This window comes from Eleutherodactylus coqui, chromosome 4 (genome assembly GCF_035609145.1).
Source record: "Eleutherodactylus coqui strain aEleCoq1 chromosome 4, aEleCoq1.hap1, whole genome shotgun sequence".
NCBI lineage: Eukaryota > Metazoa > Chordata > Amphibia > Anura > Eleutherodactylidae > Eleutherodactylus > Eleutherodactylus coqui.
In genome coordinates this window covers 216,271,527-216,296,793 of record NC_089840.1, presented here as the reverse complement: position 1 = coordinate 216,296,793, position 25,267 = coordinate 216,271,527, and the positions used below count along the sequence as shown (strand labels likewise).

Here is a 25,267-nt window from a genome sequence, read left to right as displayed (position 1 = left end):
TATCATCAGTTTAGGTCATCAATAGTAGAGTGATGTGGATCCATCACACAATACCCTCACCAATTAGCTGTTTACCAGGCCAGGGTGATTGTACACTGAGCTGATTTCTGTAGGAAGCATATAGCTCCTTTCGCATTGTAGCGGCCTTGCTTTGTGGTGCAGTCCAAATTCCCTTTGAAAACTGCCCTGGGAATAGAGCTGTCTTCTTTCTGCAGAAATCAGCTGAGTGCTTGACTACATTAACCTATGTCTGTGAATACACCCTGGCGGATATGCTAGCGATGGCCTATTCTAAAGATAGGCTATCAATCATTTGCAAATGGACAACCCCTTTTAATTATGGCCCTACAAGGCAGCAGTGATAATCTCTAAGATACCATGCTGCCCACAAATACATAATAACACAGGCTGAAGAGAGACAATGTCCATCTAGTTCAGCCTGTTCCCCCCCCCCCCCCCCCTGTTGATCCAGAGGAAGGCAAAAAAACCCCAATGAAGCAGAAGCCAATTTAGCCCATTGGAGGAAAAAATTCCTTCCCGACTCCATAATGACAGTCAGAATAATCCCTGGATCAACAGTTTGAAAGTTGGTACAGCAGATCGATGTTATCTATGCAGCAAGACAAGATGCCCAATATTTCTAGCAGTAGAGTAAGAGTTGAAGCATGGAGAATGTCAGCTGAACTGATAAGCCAATGGGGAATGTGGAATGAGTGGTTGTTGAGAAAAGGTAGTAAATTAGATTGATGTTTTCTCAACTTCTACACATTCTCCATCGACTTATCAATTAGGCCCACATTCTCCACGGTCAATATCTTTCCCTTCTGCTCCCAACATGGAGCATCTTCTCCTGCTGTATAGAAAACATCAATGTGCTGAACCACCTTTTGTCACTTTCCACACATTCTACATTCTCCCTCGGCTTGTCATTTAAGTCCATGTTCTATATGCTCAAAATCATTCTCTACTGCTCTAAATGTGGCACATGTTGTCCTGATGCATAAATACCATCATTCTGCTGTACCACCTTATCATGTTAATCCAGAGGAAGGCAAAAAAACCCCAATGAGGCAGAAGCCAATTTAGCCCATTGGGGGGAAAAATTCCTTCCTGACTCCATAATGGCAGTCAGAATAATCCCTGGATCAACATTTTGAAAGTTGGTATAGCAGATCGATGTTATCTATGCAGGAGGACAAGATGCCCAATATTTCTAGCAGTAGAGTAAGATGTGGAGCATGGAGAATGTCAGCTGAACTGATAAGCCGATGTAGAATGTGGAATTAGTGGAAGTGGAGAAAAGGTGGTAAAATAGATTGATGTTTTCCCAACTTCTACACATTCTCCCTTGGCTTATCATTTAAGTCCACAGTCCCCATGATTAAAATCTTTCTCTACTGCTCTAAATGAGGCACATGTTGTCCTGATGCATAAATACCATCATTCTGCTGTACCACCTTATCTTGTTGATCCAGAGGAAGGCAAAAAACCCCCAATGAGGCAGAAGCCAATTTAGCCCATTGGGGGAAAAAATTCCTTCCTGACTCCATAATGGCAGTCAGAAAAATCCCTGGATCAACATTTTGAAAGTTGGTACGGCAGATCGATGTTATCTATGCAGCAAGACAAGATGCCCAATATTTCTAGCAGTAGAGTAAGATGTGGATCATGGAGAATGTCGGCGGAACTGATAAGCCAATGGGGAATGTGGAATGAGTGGTTGTTGAGAAAAGGTAGTAAATTAGATTGATGTTTTCTCAACTTCTACACATTCTCCATCGACTTATCAATTAGGCCCACATTCTCCACGGTCAATATCTTTCCCTTCTGCTCCCAACATGGGGCATCTTCTCCTGCTGTATAGAAAACATCAATGTGCTGAACCACCTTTTGTCACTTTCCACACATTCTACATTCTCCCTCGGCTTGTCATTTAAGTCCATGTTCTATATGCTCAAAATCATTCTCTACTGCTCTAAATGTGGCACATGTTGTCCTGATGCATAAATACCATCATTCTGCTGTACCACCTTATCATGTTAATCCAGAGGAAAGCAAAAAAACCCCAATGAGGCAGAAGCCAATTTAGCCCATTGGGGGGAAAAATTCCTTCCTGACTCCATAATGGCAGTCAGAATAATCCCTGGATCAACATTTTGAAAGTTGGTATAGCAGATCGATGTTATCTATGCAGGAGGACAAGATGCCCAATATTTCTAGCAGTAGAGTAAGATGTGGAGCATGGAGAATGTCAGCTGAACTGATAAGCCGATGTAGAATGTGGAATTAGTGGTTGTGGAGAAAAGGTGGTAAAATAGATTGATGTTTTCCCAACTTCTACACATTCTCCCTTGGCTTATCATTTAAGTCCACAGTCCCCATGATTAAAATCTTTCTCTACTGCTCTAAATGAGGCACATGTTGTCCTGATGCATAAATACCATCATTCTGCTGTACCACCTTATCTTGTTGATCCAAAGGAAGGCAAAAAAACCCCAATGAGGCAGAAGCCAATTTAGCCCATTGGGGGAAAAAATTCCTTCCTGACTCCATAATGGCAGTCAGAAAAATCCCTGGATCAACATTTTGAAAGTTGGTACGGCAGATCGATGTTATCTATGCAGCAAGACAAGATGCCCAATATTTCTAGCAGTAGAGTAAGATGTGGATCATGGAGAATGTCGGCGGAACTGATAAGCCAATGGGGAATGTGGAATGAGTGGTTGTTGAGAAAAGGTAGTAAATTAGATTGATGTTTTCTCAACTTCTACACATTCTCCATCGACTTATCAATTAGGCCCACATTCTCCACGGTCAATATCTTTCCCTTCTGCTCCCAACATGGGGCATCTTCTCCTGCTGTATAGAAAACATTAATGTGCTGAACCACCTTTTGTCACTTTCCACACATTCTACATTCTCCCTCGGCTTGTCATTTAAGTCCATGTTCTATATGCTCAAAATCATTCTCTACTGCTCTAAATGTGGCACATGTTGTCCTGATGCATAAATACCATCATTCTGCTGTACCACCTTATCATGTTAATCCAGAGGAAAGCAAAAAAACCCCAATGAGGCAGAAGCCAATTTAGCCCATTGGGGGGAAAAATTCCTTCCTGACTCCATAATGGCAGTCAGAATAATCCCTGGATCAACATTTTGAAAGTTGGTATAGCAGATCGATGTTATCTATGCAGGAGGACAAGATGCCCAATATTTCTAGCAGTAGAGTAAGATGTGGAGCATGGAGAATGTCAGCTGAACTGATAAGCCGATGTAGAATGTGGAATTAGTGGTTGTGGAGAAAAGGTGGTAAAATAGATTGATGTTTTCCCAACTTTTACACATTCTCCCTTGGCTTATCATTTAAGTCCACAGTCCCCATGATTAAAATCTTTCTCTACTGCTCTAAATGAGGCACATGTTGTCCTGATGCATAAATACCATCATTCTGCTGTACCACCTTATCTTGTTGATCCAGAGGAAGGCAAAAAAACCCCAATTAGGCAGAAGCCAATTTAGCCCATTGGGGGAAAAAATTCCTTCCTGACTCCATAATGGCAGTCAGAAAAATCCCTGGATCAACATTTTGAAAGTTGGTACGGCAGATCGATGTTATCTATGCAGCAAGACAAGATGCCCAATATTTCTAGCAGTAGAGTAAGATGTGGATCATGGAGAATGTCGGCGGAACTGATAAGCCAATGGGGAATGTGAAATGAGTGGTTGTTGAGAAAAGGTAGTAAATTAGATTGATGTTTTCTCAACTTCTACACAATTTTCCTTTACTTCTCATTTAAGTCCACAGTCCCCATGATTAAAATCTTTCTCTACTGCTCTAAATGAGGCACATGTCCTGATGCATGAATACCATCATTCTGCTGTACCACCGTATCTTGTTAATCCAGAGGAAGGCAAAAAACCCCCAATGAGGCAGAAGCCAATTTAGCCCATTGGGGGGAAAAATTCCTTCCCGACTCCATAATGGCAGTCAGAATAATCCCTGGATCAACATTTTGAAAGTTGGTATAGCAGATTGATGTTATCTATGCAGGAGGACAAGATGCCCAATATTTCAAGCAGTAGAGTAAGATGTGGAGCATGGATCATGGCGGCTGAACTGATAAGCCAATGGGGAATGTGGAATTCGTGGAAGTGGACAAAAGGTGGTAAAATAGATTGATGTTTTTTCCACTTCTACACAATTTCCCTCGGCTTGTCGTTTAAGTCCACAGTCCCCATGATTAAAATCTTTCTCTACTGCTCTAAATGTGGCGCATGTTGTCCTGATGCATGAATACCATCATTCTGCTGTACCACCTTATCTTGTTAATCCAGAGGAAGGCAAAAAACCCCCAATGAGGCAGAAGCCAATTTAGCCCATTGGGGGAAAAAATTCCTTCCTGACTCCATAATGGCAGTCAGAATAATCCCTGGATCAACATTTTGAAAGTTGGTACGGCAGATCGATGTTATCTATGCAGCAAGACAAGATGCCCAATATTTCTAGCAGTAGAGTAAGATGTGGAGCATGGAGAATGTCGGCGGAACTGATAAGCCAATGGGGAATGTGGAATGAGTGGTTGTTGAGAAAAGGTGGTAAAATAGATTGATGTTTTCTCAACTTCTCCATTCCCCTCCCTTCCAATCGCAGGCTTACCTCTTGTTCCTCCCCGCTGATACTGTGCAATGGAAGGGGCGGAGCTAAGCATAGGAGCCCATGCAGCGGCCGATGTTCTTGGACTATCTTTTGGGCCCAATGTAAAAACGCCCGGAGCTATATTGGCTTGGAAATACGCCCGTGTGATCTGATGCATTGGAACACAGGTTGTGTTAAATTGCTGTCTGTCAAGGCTCTGGACGATATTATGGTCATTTCCATATGCGGGGAGCAGCCCATGAATACATTGCGGCAGAAGGAAAGGCTTCTTCACCTCCGTCCAGAAGGGATTTCCAATTCTGAAATCACGTGGGAAACGGCACATTCATCTCCAATATTGTCTTTAACCCAAAGTCTGCCGGCCAATCCAAGGAGCAGACTTGTTGTTCCAGGTACTGAGCCAAAAACTGAAGAGGAAGATACATGGGAGTGCTGGCATAGATCTTGCCCAGTGAGACCAACTTCAGGTTCAGCAGTTGCATCCTGTCGGCAGCATCCATCTCTACGCTGTCCTTCAACTCTGTTTGTATGATTTCCTTCCATATCTGCTGCACCAAGAAAGCATTAGAAAAAGAAGCACATCTAAGGATTGCAAGCTTGCACTCTGAAAGCTGGAATGGGTCTGCAAATTTCTCATACAGAACTGTAAGGTCCATTACCTGTGAATCAAGCTGCGCCGCAGAAGTCTGTGCTGGAGGATGTTGGGAGTATTTCCTGAGTAGCACTTTCTGGATTTCAAGCTGTACTTTAGCGACATCCATTAAGTCTTCCAGCTCATGTATGAGTTCTGAATCTTCAGCACGTCCATACTGGCCATTGGTGGTTCTGGCACACAAGATGGCTCTAGATAAGTATTCAATCCTTCCTTTCAGAGAGATGTTGGGGCTCTCGTAGTCCGCTAGTTTGTCCATCACCCTGGCAGCTTTGATGGGACTTCCCTTCTTCTGGTAGTAACAGAACAATAAATTCATGTAGCGCACTTCGTTGTCCTCATGGTTGGACATGCGCACCAAATGAGACTCCAGAAAAGGTGACTTCAGCTCCAGCAGGACGTCTGTGAGATCAACCTTGATGAGCCAGTTGAATAACACAATATGGAAGAATTCATCTGCAGAGCGCGGAAGCAATTCCAGTATCTGGTGAAAAAGAAGTCCAGAGGGGCCGTGCTTTGTGGTTACTCTTCGGGGAGCAGATTTCCTTTGGTTGACCAGCTCTTGCAGTAAATCAATGATGATTTTGTAGCTGTGCATCTTGGTTTCAAATGCTTGTAAGCCCAACTCATCGCCTTCGGGCTCACCGTTCTTCAGATAGCGCAAACCAAGGCCTTGCGGATCCTTGTTTCCAGCATATGTAAGGCACAGCTGTACTACACCCTCATAAAAACACTGCTGTCTGTACTTGCCACAAACAGTAGCCAAGTCAAGAAGGTGACATACTTTCTGGTACTCCTGCAGTGACGCGCGCAGCAATTGTTCTTTATCATACTTGTTGTTGACTTGAAGGGATCGTTGTATAAGTACATAAGCCTTGGACAATATGGCATCTTCACTGCTGTAAAATATCGGGCACATGTGCTGCAGGTAAGAGATCACCTCATCCGTATTTACATTGTGACGGATATGGCAGTCGATCAATGATGCGATGAGAGTCTTGGTCAGCTTCTTCCCTCGGATGACTAGATCTTTAAAGGTCATGTTTTTCAGCTGCTTCTGCAACTCATTGCGAAGCCCAGACACTACCTGGTGAAAGTGGGGCTCACAGAACTGGTTCCACACCGCTAAGGTTTGGCAGGTCTTCTTCACCAACTGGTGAATTCCTTGAAGGGAGGTCTTCTCCGTTAGCGGGGCCTCAGTGTGACACTCGTCATGTACCTCTTGGTGATGGCAGGTGTTGGTATCACGCTTTAGGAAACTGAAGGCTTTTCCAGAACTGTTCTTCAGCTTCTGCCTTGTGCCGGTGGTCGCCCTGTTGCCACGAGGGATCGTGCTCTCATATTTAGACTTTAGATCTCTGAGGGTGCCCGTTCCAAAATTAAAATTTCTCTCCAGAAATCCTTGTAAGTCTCTGAGGTCTCGTAGAGCTGATTGCAGAAGTTCTCCGGAGATGCCACTATCCATTTTTATGAAGTCACCGTTGTCATTCTTGCATGTTCTTTCGACTATGAGGTCTTTATCCCAGATGAGGTGAATAATGCTGGTAAAATAGATGTAAATCCCATTGTGTCCTCCAGAAAAATGTTGTTGAGTTGAACCCTGGAAGCGTTTATTTGGTATCTGGCTACATGTGGGTAAGGGTGACCCAACAGATATGGTGTTATTTGCCCTGGTGTTATTGGGTGCGGGAAGTGAAGAGTTATTCTTCACCTGCGCTATTCCTCCATATCTGAAAAATACCTCAGTAGCCCAGGTAGACAGCTTCTGATCGGAGGCAGCAGTAGAACACGCAAGGTGTAAACTAGCTGCACAGGCCTGGTCCGGGTGATACACCTTAAAAAGTTGTTCAGTCTTCTGCTCATCTTCATCTTCATAAGCGTCGATGAGAGGATCCTGAAGCTGCTCCACCGGTCTGACCAGAGAGAAGATATGGCTTCCATGTGCGGAGAGCACAACAAACGTCTTGGCTGGAACCATATGTTGTTGGATGGAAGAGTCCTTGACAGACGCAATTACACAGGAATGACCCCGCAGATGTTTTACGGCATGTGTTTCCATTAATTGGTTCTGAAATGGGACGCAGTTATGGTTGATGCACCATAGTTGGTCATAGACGGCGTTTTCAGCAGCTGCCATAAGGAAAACGCCATCGCTATAAAGCACTTGATGGACGTTTGATGGCTTGTCCACGGTGGCAGAGTCTATAAATCCGGGCGGTAGGCGAATATGGACTAAATCCAATCGCCAGGGCTGAGCTGCGGGCCGCTTTGACGGGGCGGATGTAAAGTAAAGGCGGACGCCGGCGCCAGTAATAGCCACCAAGTCACAATTCACAGATTCTGAATCTTCAATGACAGCAATCTGAATGATGGGCCTGAAGAGTGACGGGTCGGCTGTCTTGGCGATCCCTACAGCAGCGGATACGATGGCGTCCTGGAATACTGACGCCTTTTTGGTTATTCCGCTGCCATCTGGACCCAAGTCATAGACCTGTAGTACGCCGCTCTCAGAGCGGGTATACAAGATGTTTTGGCTGTCATCCACAGCGATCTGAACGACGGGGTCATGGCTGCTTAGAAGCCAGGAGGCGAGCAGCACGCCGGCCGCGCTCCGCGTACAGTTAATAATCTGCCACTTGGGGCTAAGCCAGCCGGCTTCAGCCCGGTAGACCACTTCATACAAGCAGCCGGATGTACCAGACAGAAAGATGCGCCCATTGTGTGTGCCGGCGACAGATACGTAGGTATCTTCTGCAGCGGCTGAATACAAGGGCTCTTCTAGCAGCTGGATCTGCCCAGAAGGGTTGTCATGGGGATCTTCAGGCTGCAGACAGCTCACTCCTAATACAACAAGTGTGACCGGAGTGGCAATGATCAGCAGATGGGATGTCTGTGGCTGGACGACACCTTCTTGAGGTCTGACCAGTCCAGCACACACTATTGTGTCCCTGAGGCCACCAAAGCGAGTGACATTCCGGCCGGTGCGGAAGTCCCACAGGAAGAGGTCACTGCTAATGGCCAGCCAAGCCTGGCTGATCTCAGGGAACACTCCCATCATGCAATGAGTGTTCTTCATAGGGTTAAAATAATCTAACATCTCCGGGGGAAGCGGCACTGTGTGCACAGCGCTGACCACCGGGAGTGTGGGGGCGACACCGAGCAGATGAGGGGCCTGCAGAGGGTAATCAGCAGGGGAGTTACCTGACAGAGCAGGGCTGTCCCGAAGGTCCAGGGCGGATGACAAGTCCCTGTAGGCTGAGGCCTCGTGCAGCAGGCGCTGGATCCTCTTCTTGGCTGCGTCCATCGCGTCGTCCATACGGGTTGAGCGCGACTCTCAACTGTCAGTTGAGCCGTGTGCAGTCTGTTGTGACATCAGGTGCGCGCGGGAGGACACGTGACCCGCGGAGCTCGAGCGGGGTTTGACAGCTCACGTGACTCCTGTCTCTTCTTCCTGCAGAACTGCAACACAGAGTAGCCGGGAGGCATATTTGGGATTTCAGCCGCAGTTCAGTAGCAGTGAGCGATTCCAGCGACCTGATTGGTTGTTGGAGACACACCCCCTTTGGAGATGTGCACGTGTGGCCGGGTAGTTAAACAAGCAGCAGCACGGCCGTAGGAGGGTCGGCAACTAAGCCCAAGCCTAAACCCTAACCCTAAGGTTGCTTGAATTGCTGAGTTTAGGCAGAACTGGGGAAGAAAAAGTTATTATGCCCTCCGCAGGATTACATCATGGTGAGCGGCTCTGCGGAGCCTCGGAGCTCCTACTGCCGAAGGAGAGAAGCTTCACTCTGCTGCACGTCTGGTGTATGTAGTCTGCTCATATGTGTGTATATTTGCTGTATACTATGTATGTGTTAATATGCTGTATACTATGTATAGTATGTATAGTGTGTGTGTATATATGCTGTATACTATGTATGTGTGTGTATATGGCTGTATACTACTGGTATGTATAGTGTGTATATATGCTGTATACTATGTATGTGTGTGTGTATATGGCTGTATACTACTGGTATGTATAGTGTGTATATATGGCTGTATAGTCTGTATGTGTGTATATGGCTGTATACTATGTATGTGTGTGTGTATATGGCTATATACTACCGGTATGTATAGTGTGTATATATGGCTGTATACTACAGTGTGCAGTGTGTGTATATATGGTAGTATAATACACTGTGGGCATAGTGTGTATATTCTATATGTAGTACACTGTATATAGATATGCCTGTATACTATGTATAGTGCGTGTATATATGCTGTATACTATGTATAGTGTGTATATATGGCTGTATACTATGTATGTATGTATATATGGCTGTATGCTATGTGTAGTGTGTGTATATATGCTGTATACTATGTATGTGTGTGTATATGGCTGTATGCTATGTATAGTGTGTCTATATGGCTGTATACTACCGGTATGTATAGTGTGTATATATGGCTGTATACTACAGTGTGCAGTGTGTGTATATGGTAGTATAATACACTGTGGGCATAGTGTGTATATTCTATATGTAGTACACTGTATATAGATATGCCTGTATACTACACTGTATAGTTGGTATACATTGTATATGACTATGGTCCCCTGCACACGGGCGGAAATTCCACGGCGGGATTTCTCGCAGAATTTCCGCCCGTGCCCGCCTGCATAGGATTGCTTTGCAAAACGCAATCCTATGCAGACGGCCGTGATTTGTCCGTGTGAAATCACACGCGGTAAACAAATCATGACATGTTCTATTTCTGTGCGGGTCTCACAGAGGCCCACACAGAGATGTCACCCCTGGCACGCCGCCTCCGCTCTGCGCATGTGCCCGCTGGGTGGCAGCCTGCACATCACAGAGAGGAGAAGACGCGGAAGAAGGTGAGCCGCACTGCTCACTGCCGGGGCGCGGGTCGGATCCTGCTGCGAGAATTCTCCGACCCAGCCGTCTGCAGGCGGCCTAAATAATACACCGTGTGCATGCTGTGAATGCACATTATACCTTGTGTGCATACTGTCTGTATATGATGCTCTGGATGTTGTATAACGTTTGTATATGTGTGTTCTATATAAATATTCCCAGCGCTGCAGTGAACGGACTCCAACAGACATATAAATGTGCCGGACCTACTTCACGGGGTGCCTCACACCGAGTGCACCCCTCATCTAAAGAAGCGTTGTATAATCCCCTGGGCCCGCCCCTTCCGCATGGTCCGGACCGCTCGCTGGGGATTTTTATTTAGTTTCTGCTATTGTCTATCTCTCTCCGGTTTATACTTATATATTCTAATTTCCCTCCGATGCTCTCCATGATGTGATGTCGTAAGGACCGGCGACCAGCATATCTATCACCTCAACCACCCGATTATCTGGTTCTTCCTGCCGGCCTGGATCTTTGACCCACCGGCGCTCCCCAGGGAAACCCGGTTACCGCAGGGTGAGATAAAAATATTATATTTATTAAATTGGTAAATATAAATCCCCCCCCCCCCCACTCTGGGGCGCTGCCTTCTGATCTCTGTTCTGTATATATATATATGATAGAGTATATGTGTCCGACCCCATATTCCTGTGTAGAAGGCGTGTATGGCCGGTGGATGATGGTGCTATATGTATGGTGTGAGCGCTATGCGCATACGGGTGTTGTGTGTGTATATATATATATATATACTGGCTGATATACTCGGCTTCGCCCCAGTTAGTTTGGTACAGAGAACAGGAACCGAGGATTATAGTATGTTCCCCACTTTGCCTGGTTCTTCACGTTACCCAGGAAACACCGCGTGGAGGTGACCGCGTGCTTCCTTGGCTAGAATTGTATAATCCAGTTGTGACCCGTTACGTTTCCTACTTAGGATCTAAGGAACATTTGCGCCAAATGTCATGTTTGTCCTCCATGGGGAGTAAGGCCGCTCTCACACAGCCCGCTATTTACTGCGATGCTTAATCGCGGCACAGCGCCTCCATTGATTTCAGTGATGTTCTGCCGACTAGCGCTCGGACGCAGCATGTCTAACGCTGTGATTTTCAAGTGCTGTCTGCTCTATTTTCGTGCATTTTAGCACTTTTTAACGCACCTCATCACCCATAGTGGGGCGCTTCAAAAAACGCTGACAAATAGTGGAATGCCTTAGAAAAGGCCGCGCGAAATCACAGTAAAACGCCATGATGTGCTAATGCGTGCGTGAGAGCGGCCTTAGGGAATTAGTGATGAGTCAGGCCGGCTTCACACGGGCAAGATTCTCCCACGAGTCTTGTGCCTTGCGGGATGTGAATATGATCCCCATTCTTTTGAACGGGGTCATACGCATGAGCGATTGTTTACCCACATTGCACCACAAAGCGATACAGGAAAAGAATCGCGACACGTACCGTCTTTGGGCGCGCCTTCACATCGCAGCGGCCATTGTTGTCAGTGGGGCCGGCGGCAGCATCGCTCCATGTGCTAGATGCACGCGATGCAATGAGGCGTCTCACCAATGAGAACAATGGGAGAAACTCCGTGATCAGCCGCGGCGGAGGATCGCTACTTCTCCGAAGTGATGCCAGATGTTTTTAATACAAAAGACGCCTCGCATCCGCGGTGAAATCGCACGTTGACGAGCGCAGTGTGAAGTCAGCCTCAGAGTCGGTCAGTGAGGGCTCACATTATATATAAAATGTGTGATAACTGTCGTTATCTGTATATACAGGGGGCATATGGGATGTACAGAAGTGTATATATGATGCAAGTGATGGTTATATATTTTTTGCTCGGTATATATGTGTTTTAACCCCTTAATGACACGGCCCTTGTTTTTCCATTTTCGCTTTTTCCTCTCCCCTTTTAAAAAAATCATAACTCCTTCATTTATTCATCGACGTCGCTCTATGAGGGCTTGTATTTTGCGGGCCGAGTTGTGTTTTTCAGTGGTACTATATAATGTACTATATAATGTAAGGAAAAACTTCTCAGTGGAGTGAAATGGGAAAAAAACTAAATTCCACCATCTTGGGTGTGTCTTGTTTTTACGGCGTACAGACTGCAACAAGAATGACCTGATCACTTTATTCTATGGGTCAGTACGAATACTTATAATACCAAAGTTATATAGGTTTTTTTTGGGCTGTACTCCTTTTTTTTGTTTTTCGAAGATATGTAATTTTTAAAAATTATTTCCTGCTTCCATCGTCTGACGACTATAACTTTTTCATTTTTTCGACATAGTTGTACGACATCTCATTTTGTGCGGGACGCCCCATTGTTTCCATTGCTACCATTCTGGCGTACATACGGCTTTTTGATCATTTTTTATAACATTTTTTCTTGGATATAGGGGTGACCAAAAAAGCACAATTCTGGTGTTCTTTATTTTTATGTTCTGAGATGAGCGAACCTACTCGTTTCGAGTAATTACTCAATCGAGCACCGCGATTTTCGAGTACTTCTGTACTCGGGTGTAAAGATTCGGGGGGGGGGCGGCGTGGCGGAGCGGGGGTAGCAGCGGGGAACAGGGGGGAGCCCTCTCTCTCTCCCTCTCCCCCCCACTCCCCGCTGCAACCCCCCACTCACCCACGGCGCCCCCCGTATCTTTTCGCCCGAGTACGGAAGTACTCGAAAATCGCGGTACTCAGGCAAAAAAGGGGCTTGGCCGAGTAGGCTCGCTCATCTCTAGTTCTGATGATGTTCGCCATGCAGGGTAAATAATGCATTACTTTGATAGATCAGACTTTTACGGACGCTGCGATACTAAATATGTATTTTTGTATTACTATTTAGATCCCTTTATTATAAATATGGCAAAAGGGTTTTGTTTTACTTTTATTAGCTTTTTTAATTTAATAATCAGTAAAAATGCAATTTTACCTTTTTTGTTAGTCCCCAGAGGGGACAACAACTTGTGATGCGTTGATCGCTCCTACAGTATGATCTAATGTATAGCATTACATCATACCGCGATCTGTGGTCCTGTGATGTTAAGCGGTTAACTCCTTATGGACATGGCCTATTTTGGGCTTAAGAACGCGACGATTTCTGAGGAATTTTCATTTACAGTTTTCAAGAGCCACAACTTTTAATTTTCCAGTCGACAGTCGTATAAGGTCTTATGTTTTGCGTGGTCAACTATAGTTTTTATTAATTAACTCTGCCATTGTTTTTAATTTTATTTTTTTTTACAGCGACAATCTAAGGCCTCATGTCCACGGGGAAAATCAGGCCCGCCGTGGATTCTTCATGTAGAATCCCGCAGCGGGTCCCTCCTGCCTCGCGGACATGATGCCTAAAAATCAGAATAAACTCACCTGCTCCGGAGGATGCGGATCTTCCTTCCTTCGCGGACGGATCTTCATTCTCCGACCCGGCGGATGTGCTCGACACGCCGGCGGCGTGCCGGGCACATCTGCCGGGCCAAAGAAAGAAGATCCGGCCGCGAAGAAGGGAAGAACCGCATCGTCCGGAGCAGGTGAGTTTAATTCTGGTACGGGTCTCCTGCGGATCCGGACAGCTTCGATAGGCCTCAATAGAAGCCTGCGGGAGCCGTCCCTGCGGGAGACCCGCACGAAAATGGAGCATGTCCATTTTGTTTCCCGCACGCGGATCCGCGCCTGACGCGGGAAATGACATCCAAAGGTATTTAACTACCTGCGGGTGTGCAATGCATCCCTATGAGGCGCGGATCCGCGTGCAGGAGAAACGCTGCGGATTCTAAGCGCGTGGACATGAGGCCTAACCGTATAAATGACGCAATTCATTTTTTCTGCGGTTCGATACGTTTACAACAATGCCAAAAACATAATTTTTTTTAGGTTTTTCCACTTCATCACATTCAAAGTCACATAACGTTTTTGATTTTTTCATGGACAGAGCTTTGTCAGGGCTTGTTTTTTGCGTCACGAACTGTAGTTTTTATTTGTACCATTTCGGGGTACATATGGCTCTTTGGATTGCCTTTATTGCTCTTTTTAGGAGATATTTGCTGCGCAGGATAATTCGTGTGCTCATTACGGACACAATGATACCACATATGTGAGGTTTTTCTGAAATTAGTAATTTTTTTTCTTGCAAATAGCGGTAAACAAGTAAAAAACCAAGGTATTTTATTTTATTTCTTTACATTATTTCTTTAGTTTATTTACACTGTTTATTTCCCTGAGGGCTTATTCAGACGTCCGTATATTGTCCTGGTTTTTACACCCGCCCAATATACGGTGTCCCTTTCTGCAGGGGGAGGAGGCGGTCCGGGAGCAGTGCACTGAGCTCCTGCCCCCTCTACGCCCTTCACCACTGTTTACAATGGGAGGGGCAGGAGGGTGGGGATGGCAGAGAGAAGTTCCGCCTCATCCTGCCCCCTCCGCTTGCATATAGTGGCGAGGGGCAGAGATGGGGCGGGAGCTCAGTGCACTGCTCCTGGACCAGCCCACCTCCTCCACCTGCAGAAAGGGACACCGTATATCGGACAGGCGTGAATAAGCCCTGAAGCGGACCTGCTCCATAGCAGCAGTGATTGCTATGGTAAGGCATTGCATGACTTCTGTACAGCAATACCTTATCGCTGGTTATAGCGCTCATAATCAATGGGTGAAGCACAACAGCGCCGCTAGACTTAACATAAGATCTTTGACCCGGCCTGAGAGTCACTCAATGCATCAAACTCTAATTTCATGATTTTACGGCGGTGGTGACGATGTCACAAATCTAATGACACCAAAATCATCCACCCAAGGTCACACAAAGGGGTCAAAGTGCGGTGCAAGAAAAGCCTGCAGGCGGTTTTATATAAGATTCGTTTCTCTTCCCCACATTCAGAAAATCCGAACCGTTTTATTTTTCCGATAACGCAGCTGTCTGAGGGCTTGTTGCTTCTTGTGGGGCGAATTGTAGTTTTTTATGGTTCTCTTTAATGCACCATATAATGTATTGTGAAGCTAAATAAATCCGCTGTGGGATGTCACTATGAACACTGAGGTCGCTGTGCGCAGTCACTATTACCGCTGGGGCGATAAATAAGTGGGTTTTGGGTTTCAGTTTGGGCACTCGGTCTCTAAAAGGTTCGTCATCACTGCTATAGGGTGTCTGGGGGACGCCAGGTCTGATTCTGCTGCGATATTTCACAGGTGGAAATGGACCCGGCCATGGGCATGAGGCCATACTGTGTAATGCAGTACCATAGTATTGCATTATGCTGTATGCTGACAGTCAGTCTCTTCATGGTAGCCTTGGGAATCTTCAGGAGGCCCAGGGTGTCATGACAACCAAACCGCACCTTGCAATCTCATCGCGAGGGGGCTGTTTTGGACCACTAAATGCCGATTGGGGCATTTAAATGCCGCTGTCAGATCGATTTAAAGGATTAACAGCTGCGATCAATGTGAACGCTGATGGCGGCTGTTACAGGCGGGTGTCAGCTGTCAGAGACAGCCGCCCTGCCATGGATGGAGCGGATGAGGGGTAAAGTGGTTAGTCTTCTCCACTGCTCCAGGCTTCTTCGCTGGCTTTTGTTGACATGCTGCTGGGGTGACATTTTCATATACACACATGACTGCCGTGGCCAACCCCTGACCCCAGCCGTGTGCGGCGGCAGCGCTATCCCAGCACATGAGCCAAGGGGGGGCTATAGCATATTTCCATCTGCGTGGAATTTGTGTTTTTTATGAAATAGTGAAAGGAATGTAGCCGCGATCTGCTGTCAGCGCAGTTCTGTACGTTTCTGGTCTTGTCATCTTTTGCTAGGATATAAAGGTTTTGTGGCCTGTATACATGTGAGCGCGGCGCATAGGTGCCCATGAGAAAATGTACACCACCTACCATAAGGTCTCATGTCCACGGGCGGGTCGGATTCCGTGGCAGTAGCCCGCAGTGGATTCCCACTCTGTCCGTGGCCGAGGACACTGCTTACCCGTCCGGGTCTTCTATTTTCTTCACTACGTATGTGTGCGGCAGTGCCGGCTGGCGTGCCGCCGTACATGCGCAGTGGAGGATTTTTTTCAAGTCTCCTGCTTTCCCGCGGGATCCGCTGCCCGGCGGCACAGTTAGATACGCGTGGGCCGCGGGTCAGACTGCTTCCATTGACTGCAATGGAAGTCGTCCATGAGGGATCCGCACTGAAATGGAGCATGCTGCAACTTGTTTCTAGACCGAAAGGTCCGCAAATCAAATCCACATGCTTTATTTCATTGCGGACGGCCATGTTTCCCTTTGTGTATCTTTCGGTTGGGGACATTGGGCCTCAGTGTTTGCCCTTGAGCCTTATTGATGGTCATTACAAATGCTCTGGTCATCAGATGCGCTCGAGCTGACTTGTCTATATGCACTCCTCACTCAGTAAGTAACGGCCATGTTCTGTGATTGACTTGTCCTTGTGAGGCGAATTACAGGAAGAGCAAAAAATGGATGGGAAATACAATTGTCAAAATCATTTCTTACACAGCTAGGGTAAAATAACAGCTGTGCTGTGATTGGTTGGTATGTATTATACTACTGACGTAAAGTAAAAGCTGTGCTGTGATTGGTTGGTATGTATTATACTACTGACGTAAAGTAAAAGCTGTGCTGTGATTGGTTGGTATGTATTATACTACTGACGTAAAGTAAAAGCTGTGCTGTGATTGGTTGGTATGTATTATACTACTGACGTAAAGTAAAAGCTGTGCTGTGATTGGTTGGTATATATTATACTACTGAGGTAAAATAAAAGCTGCGCTGTGATTGGTTGGTATTTCTTATACTACTGAGGTAAAATAAAAGCTGCGCTGTGATTGGTTGCTATGGGAAACCCAGATTTTCTTTAAAATCTCAATCCATGTTAATGTGGCATTCATTCAAGTTTTAGGCTGGGTTCACACAGGGCGGATTTGCCGCAGCAGATCCGCCCGCGGCCGCTAATCTCGGGATTAGCCAGCCATGTGGATGAGACTTCTCAGAAACCTCGTCCACACGGGACGGCTAATCCGCTGCAGTAAATCCGGTTGAAACCGCGGCCGCGCTCTCCCTTTATGGGAGCACCAGCCGCAACGGAAAAGCATGCCGCCGAGCTGCTTCAAAGCCGCCGCAGCTTAAACCGCGGTGGTTCTCCCGGCGGAAATCTCGCGGTTTTTGCTGTGGCCAAACCGCGAGATTTCCGACGGGAATCCGCCCTGTGTGAACCCACCCTTAATCCGGGGCAACGCTGGTACCCCTGCTAGCCTAATAATCACATACGTGCGGCAACGACGTCTGCCCTCAGGTGTCTGCCCGTTTGTGGAGGCACTCCGCTCCACCGCACTTTATGGCGTTGTCTGGCCCTGACAAATGTATGTATGCACTTCTGTATGGCCATTACAAAGCACTTTGTAATATACTTTGTGCTTTGTAAATCAGCCATACAGAAGATATATACTTACCTACAGGAGTGCTCCCTATCTTCAGTCTTCTCCTCTTGTCGGGCCGTAAACACACGTCCTCGGGCCAGGGGTGCGCGCCTGTTTTTTTGCGCATGCGCAGCAGCGCCTGCCGGCTCAGGAACACGCGTCAGATTATTCGCGCATGCGCAGTCCGTACTAGAGACGGACAGGAGTGTCCACCGGTCATCAGCTGAAGGGTAAGTATTACTACTGGGAGCGGGGGCTGTCATAACTTCTCTCATGGGAGTGGGGGAGGGGGCTGCCATAACTTATTGCAGGGAGGGAGGGGAGTGGGTTGTATAACTGCCCCTGCCACCGACCTGCCCAGCGAGCCACCAACCCACCCACTATAATCCTGCCTGTGCAGGGAGGAGAGGAGGTGAGCTGTGACTATTGTGAATGGTGGTCCTGTGTTATCTATATGTAGGTGCCACCTCTCAGTGTAATCCTGTCTGTGCAGGGAGAGGAGAGGTGAGCTGTGACTATTGTGAATGGTGGTCCTGTGTTATCTATATATAGGTGTCACCTCTCAGTATAATCCTGTCTGTGCAGGGAGGAGAGGAGGTGAGCTGTGACTATTGTGAATGGTGGTCCTGTGTTATCTATATATAGGTGCCACCTCTCAGTGTAATCCTGTCTGTGCAGGGAGGAGAGCCATGACTATTTTGAATGGTTGAGGTGCGGACAACTAGTTGCTGTGTGGGTTAGGGTGCTGACAACTTGTCGACGCGGGGGTTGGGGTGCTGACAACTAGTTGCCGCAAGAGTTGGGGTGCTGACAACTTGTCGCCGCGGGGGTTCAGGTGCTGACAACTTTTCGACACAGGAGTTGGGGTGGTGACAAATAGTGGACGCAGGAGTTGGGGGGTGACAACTAGTCCCCGCGCGGGTTAAAAGCTGACAACTAGTCGCCGCAGGAGTTAGGGTGCTGACAACTAGTCGCCGCGGGGGTTGGGGTGCTGACAACTAGTTGCCTCAGGGGTTTGGGTGCTGACAACTAGTCGCCGCAGGGGTTGGGGTGCTGACAACTTGTCGCCATGGGGTTTGGGTGCTGACATCTTGTCGCCGCCGGAGTTGGGGGGCTGACAACTTGTCGACGCGGGGGTTGGGGTGCTGACAACTAGTTGCCGCGGGGGTTGGGATGCTGACAACTAGTTGCCTCGGGGGTTGGGGTGCTGACAACTAGTCGCCGTGGGGGTTTGGGTGCTGACATCTTGTTGCCGCGGGGGTTGGGGTGCTGACAACTAGTCGCCGCGGGAGTTGGGGGGCTGACAACTTGTCGACACAGGGGTTGGGGTGCTGACAACTAGTTGCCGCGGGGGTTGGGATGCTGACAACTAGTCGGTTTGGGGTGCTGACAACTTATCGCCATGGGGGTTTGGGTGCTGACATCTTGTTGCCGCGGGGGTTGGGGTGTTGACAACTAGTCGCCGCGGGAGTTGGGAGGCTGACAACTTGTCGACGCGGGGGTTGGGGTGCTGACAACTAGTTGCCGCGGGGGTTGGGATGCTGACAACTAGTCGCTGTGGGGTTTGGGGTGCTGAAAACTTATCGCCATGGGGGTTTGGGTGCTGACATCTTGTTGCCGCGGGGGTTGGGGTGCTGACAACTAGTCGCCGCGGGAGTTGGAGGGCTGACAACCAGTCGCCGCGGGGGTTGGGGTGCTGATAACTTGTCGCCGCGGGGGTTGGGATGCTGACAACTAGTTGCCTCGAGGGTTGGGGTGCTGACAACTAGTTGCCGCAGGGGTTGGGGTGCTGACAACTTGTCGCAATGGGGTTTGGGTGCTGACATCTTGTCGCCGCGGGGTTTGGGTGCTGACATCTTGTCGCCGCGGGGGTTCGGGTGCTGACAACTAGTCGCCGCGGGAGTTGGGGTGCTGACAACTTGTCGCCGCGGGGAAGAGGGGGGGCTGTCAGTGTTACTTGTCATGTGGGGGGAAAGGGGGCTGTCAGTGTACTTGTCGCGCGGGAGGACTGTCTCCGTAACTTGTCGCACGGGAGGGGGGCTGTCACCATAACTTGTCGCACTGGGAGAGGCGGAGGGGTGTTCTCACCATAACTTGTCGCAGGGGGGAAGGGGCTATTGCTATAACTTGTTGCACGGTGGGAGGGGGCTGTCACCATAACTTGTCACAGTCGGGGGGGAGGTGCCTGTCAAGCGGGTATTCTCTCCCCGCCCCTCTCCATTCACTTTGCACAGCGGACGTTCAGTACTGAACGGCTGCTGTTTACACTGAACTCTCGTCGTTCAGGATTTTATCCTGTGAGTATAGACAGTCTCTCCTGACCCCGCCCCCTCTAAGTACACTGTACAGCAGGAGAACATGCTGTCCTGTGGAGGGACTTAGAGGGGGCGGGGCCTGGGCAGGAAGAGACTTAGATGAGTTCACTAGAGGTGGGCGTGGCCAGGACGGGAGCTGAGCGAGGCCAGTCATTGGGAGCTCGCACACAGAGGGGGGAGAGCGCAGGGCATTGTGGGAAGTCAGCACAACGGCGCCATCTTTGAAAGCTGCTTTGAACATCAGATATCAAAGTAAGAAACTGACCTTCCGGCTGATCTGCCTGCCTGAGCCCTGTATGCGGTGTGTGGGAAAAATCACATCTGCATGCTTGTCATTGCTTTGCGGACATCCATGCATCCCTATGGACGGCTTGATTTGCGGTTCTCCAGCGCTGGTTCCACAAACCGAATCCGCCTGTGGACATTGGGCCTTACTTTAGCATGTATACTATTAGTATGGATATCCGGCAGCGGACGTGGTACTTGTGTGACAGAATATATGATGTGCTGCAGGGATATGGTGTATTATTGGGAAGCCCGTCCCGACGGCGACTGCAATCTATATACATATCTCCATGCTCAGGAGAATTACTCAGCGGCCTTAGGGCTCATGTCCACAGGTGCCCTCGCAGCGTTTTACCAGTGTTTGTGATACCGCGTACGGGCAGCGAGTGTACTGCGCATATCTGCGTATCTCACGGCCGCGGTCATGCGCAGTGTGGCTGTCTTTTTTTTTAATCCCCCGCTGTGTCGTATCTGCGTTGCGTATGAATCGCCGCCCGTACATAATGTATTGTGTATGGACAGGTTTGCATACGCTGCTTATACAAACGTATACGGCTCACTCTGCGTGGTACGCCGGAGAATAGAGCATGCTGCGATCTAGTTCTCGCTGGTATCTACATGCAGTGTCTATACGCTCATGTGCAAGGACTAATGAAGGTCCATTTACTCTCATTAGCTCCATTCAGCACGCTTTACGTGGCCGTGCAACGCATGTGTAATAGGCGGTGAAAGACCACCCGAGGACACGAGCCCTTAGGAATAATAGTTATAATGTAAAGGCGTCCTCTGTTCCTAATCCACAAAGTACTCGGGGTGAACCAACATGGAGGTCCCTCTGCATGCCCCCTCCGCCGTATTTCTGTAGCCACGGGCGGAACTGTTCAGCAGCTTCCAGACTTTTGTTATATTCTTGGCGCATCTAATTACAATATTTCCCAGTAAGCAATATTCTAATGAAGCTTCTTGTACAGGATGGGCCACGGAATATTAGCCCGTCACCACACTCTCATCAAAGCTGTCTAAAAGAAAATCTTTGTTGCCATAGCAACCAATCACAGCGCAGCTTTCATTTACCTCAGCAGTATAAGAAATGAAAGCTGCGCTGTGATTGGTTGCTATGGACAACATTGATAGACTTTCTTATAGACAGTGTGGGCTGCCGTCCTTCTTTTCCGTGGACCACCCTGCAGATGCTATGGTGATGATGAGTGAGTGTGAGGCATAGCGTGTAGTTACATCATACGTACACAGGGGGCGCACCGCTTCAGCCTAAGATTGAGCCAGAATTTTGCCTTATTCAGTTTAGTAAATCTCGCACTTATATTCGGAGAGATCGCTCAGCTGTTTGAGAACAACGGTCATATTGCTTTATTGTTACTGCATTGTAGATGGTAAATATAAGGTATATGTCTATGTTTAAGGACTCTCCGGTTACCGGACAACCCCTTTTCAGTAGGACGCCCTGTGTGAAAATAATATACAGAGATACACGCGTACCCCAGGACTCAGCACTGCAGCCTGCTGCAGACTCAGGGGGAGGGGCATAGGAAGTCACATGACCTCTGTAGCCAATGATAAATGCAGCATCATGTTCTTGAACTCCTGGCATCGCGGCTATCAGGGTCTGAGCGCCGATGCCAGGAGAATGGATGGTGACACTGCAGCTTCTCATTGGCTGCAGCGGTCACCTGATTTCCTGTGACATCATCTGTCAGTGGGATTATGGGCATCTGTAACAATTTACACTTTCAACTTTAACCTCTTAGTGACGGCCCCATTGCCTTTTTACGTCCTAGCTAAGTGGGCTTTAATCCTGGAGGACATAAAAACATGCATCCTCTTAGAATTAAAGCCCTATTGCCCCCCCCCCGGCAATGTGATCCGGTGTATAGCGCCGATCGCAATTAAATGAATAAATAGTTAAAAAAAGATTAAGATTCAGCTGCCCTGATGGATCCGATCCATCAGGGCAGCTGAGATTACTCACCCGCCTTGTCCGTGGTGTCCCACGGGGAATTGGTTCTCTGGGACCCGTCACCGCTCTTCTGCATATGTGTGCCAGATGTATGACGTCATGCGCATGCGCAGAAGGCCAGGAGCCCCGGCAAATTTAAAGTCTCCTGGATGCCGACTCCTGATGGTAGCCGGGAACCAGGAGATGTCACTGGAGACCGAGGTGACCGGTCCCCTGTGCACGTGATTGCCACTATTCAATGGAAAGCGGCGATCACGAAAAGGTTTTAAAAGGTTGGAAAGAAGTTTGTTCCATCTCCTCTCATGGATCGGATCCATAAGGAGAGGTGAAAATACTCACTCGGGTCCTCCGCGATGTCCCAATCTCCTGGGACCTGAAGTATCCTTCTGTGCAGAGGGGCTCGTGCCCCGGGAAATTTTAAATCCCTCTGCTCCTGGGTAACATGTGCAGAGAGATGTCACCGGGGACGTGATCACTGTTATCCAATAGATAACAGTGATGATTTAGAGTAAAAAAAAATGGCACCGATAAAAACTATAGTTCGCCATGCAAAAAATAAGCCCTTATATGGCCGTGGCGACAAAAAGTGGCTTTTGAAAAATGGATATAAAACCCTGCCAAAAATAGCTGCATCCTTAAGCCCAAAATAGGCCGTGTCCTTAAGGGGTTAATATAAGACAGGGTCTTCTTTTTAAGGAAGCACGGTATCTTAGCGTCTGTTACGCACTGTAGAAGCCTATTGAAATCAATGTGCATGCGCAAATGCACACAAAATACACAGGAAACCTGCGTAATCGCTACGTATTTACCCACAAAATCAAGAAGATTTCGCACGTTTCTATTACATGCGGAAATACGCTGCATATTTATGTGAAGTAAAAGAATACCAATACGCCGCAAAGCGCAAGGCAACAGCGTATTTACAGACCGAAATACGCAAGCGCCCATGTGAATGCGGAGAAATGGTTACTTGTGCTGGTCTTCATTTTCTTGTTACCTCTATAGCTCCAACATATTCTGCAGCAATGTACAGAGATTGTCGTCCCTAATATCTGTCATGGTCGCCGGTAACGCTCACAATGTAATGTTTCTATCGCAAACACACACTACACGCGCCTGCAGATGCGGGACAGTTTCATCAACGGCCATTTAACCTAGACATGTGTTTGGCGCTAGTAGTCCATAAGCGTGCACGGGGGGCCATAACATGCACATGTCAGTAAAAGTAGGTGGAAATGATTGGAATCCTGGCCAGTGTCAGTAGATGTTCTACAACTTGTAGGCAGGACATACAATAGTGCAGTCTGGTCAAGAACGTTGCTCATGCGTTTTTCTATCCTTCTGTTTGCAGATGGCTCAGAGGGATTTTTCATTTGTGAATCCGTGTTCAGTTATCAAGTCGCATCAGCGCTGAAGCAGGTGAAACATGGTAAGTAACGAGTGCAAATCATGACCATAATCCAGTCTACACCAGCAAACAGAAACTCATCCTACAGATTTCTCTTCTATCAAACTGTATTAAGTAATGCATGCCTGTTTTATGGCTGAGGGAAGTGAATTAAAGAGTTTGTAAACTATTGGTGACCTATCCTGAAGATAGATCATCAATAGTAGCTTGGTGGAAGTCCGTTACCAGGAACCCCACCGATCAGCTGTTTGTAGGGCCAATGCACTAAGTTTAAATCTGCAGGAAGCAGACAGCTTTCTTCTCAGTGCGGTGGCCAGCCCTGGCATAGTAACATAGTAACATAGTATGTAAGGCCGAATGAAGACATTGTCCACCTAGTCCAGCCTGTCTATCCTACTGTGTTGATCCAGGGGAAGGCAAAAAACCCCAAGGCCAGAAGTCAATTAGCCCTTTTGGGGAAAAAATTCCTTCCCGACTCCCTAATGGCAATCAGACTGTTCCCTGGATCAACCCCTAATGGTTCCTACCTGCCTATATACCAGGATTGACACTTAACCTAAAATTTATATCCTGTAATATCCTTCTTCAGAAAGACATCAAGTCCCCTTTTAAACTCCTCTATCGATTTTGCCATCACCACTTCCTCCGGTAGAGAGTTCCACAGTCTAACTGCTCTTACAGTAAAGAACCCCTTTCTATGTTGGTGATGAAACCTACTTTCCTCTAATCGTAGCGGATGTCCTCTTGTTACCGTCGCAGTCCTGGGTGTAAACAGATCACGGGAGAGATCCTTGTGTTGTCCCCTCATGTACTTATACATGGTTATTTGGTCGCCTCTTAACCTTCTTTTTTCTAGAGTAAATAGTCCCAATTTGGATAGCCTCTCTGGGTATTCCAGTCCCGTCATTCCATGTATTAGTTTAGTCGCTCTTCTTTGAACCCCCTCAAGCACTGTGACATCTTTCCTGAGCACCGGTGTCCAGAATTGTACGCAGTATTCCATGTGAGGTCTGACAAGTGCCTTATATAATGGAAGGATAATGTTCTCGTCCTTCGCCCCTATACCTCTTTTGATGCACCCCAAGACTTTATTTGCCTTTGCAGCGGCTGACTGGCATTGGTTACTCCAGCTCAGTCTATTATCCACTAATACCCCCAGATCCTTTTCCATATCACTTTTCCCTAGTGGTACCCCATTAAGTGAATATTTGTGACATCCGTTCCTCTTGCCCATGTGCATAGTCTTACATTTTTCAACATTGAACTTCATTTGCCATTTTTCTGCCCAAGCCCCCAGCTTATCCAGGTCCGTTTGTAGCCGCACATTGTCCTCCGTTGCATTAATTATATTGTATAATTTTGTGTCATCTGCAAATATTGATATTTTGCTGTGCAGCCCCTCTATCAGGTCATTGATAAATATGTTGAACAGAGTGGGGCCTAATACTGAACCCTGTGGCACCCCGCTAGCGACTGTGGTCCAATCAGAGTACGAACCATTTATTACCACCCTCTGCTTTCTATCGTTGAGCCAATTTTTTACCCACTTACACACGTTTTCGCCCAGTCCGAGCTGCCTCATTTTGTATATTAGCCTATTATGTGGCACGGTGTCAAAGGCTTTAGAGAAGTCCAGATATACAAGATCAATAGATT

The 25,267-nt window shown here is 47.5% G+C and overlaps 1 protein-coding gene and 1 pseudogene across 2 annotated transcripts in view; one reads left to right on the top strand and one right to left on the bottom strand.

Moving 5' to 3' along the window:
* Positions 1-4,965: 4,965 nt before the first annotated feature.
* On the bottom strand, positions 4,966-8,616 carry LOC136626603 (nuclear pore complex protein Nup155 pseudogene; annotated as a pseudogene).
* Positions 8,536-25,267, top strand: part of LOC136626035 (anaphase-promoting complex subunit 16-like) — a 29,402-nt gene continuing 12,670 nt past the window's right edge. Inside the window, exons 1-2 of one of the 2 annotated variants that reach the window (XM_066600743.1) lie at positions 8,536-9,116; positions 23,555-23,632. In XM_066600743.1, coding sequence (XP_066456840.1) covers positions 9,020-9,116; positions 23,555-23,632 — 175 coding nt within the window. In that variant the 5' untranslated portion in view covers positions 8,536-9,019. Of the gene's footprint in view, positions 9,117-9,282; positions 10,739-23,554; positions 23,633-25,267 lie in introns of those variants that run through there. The other variant, XR_010792610.1, reaches the window with a different exon arrangement.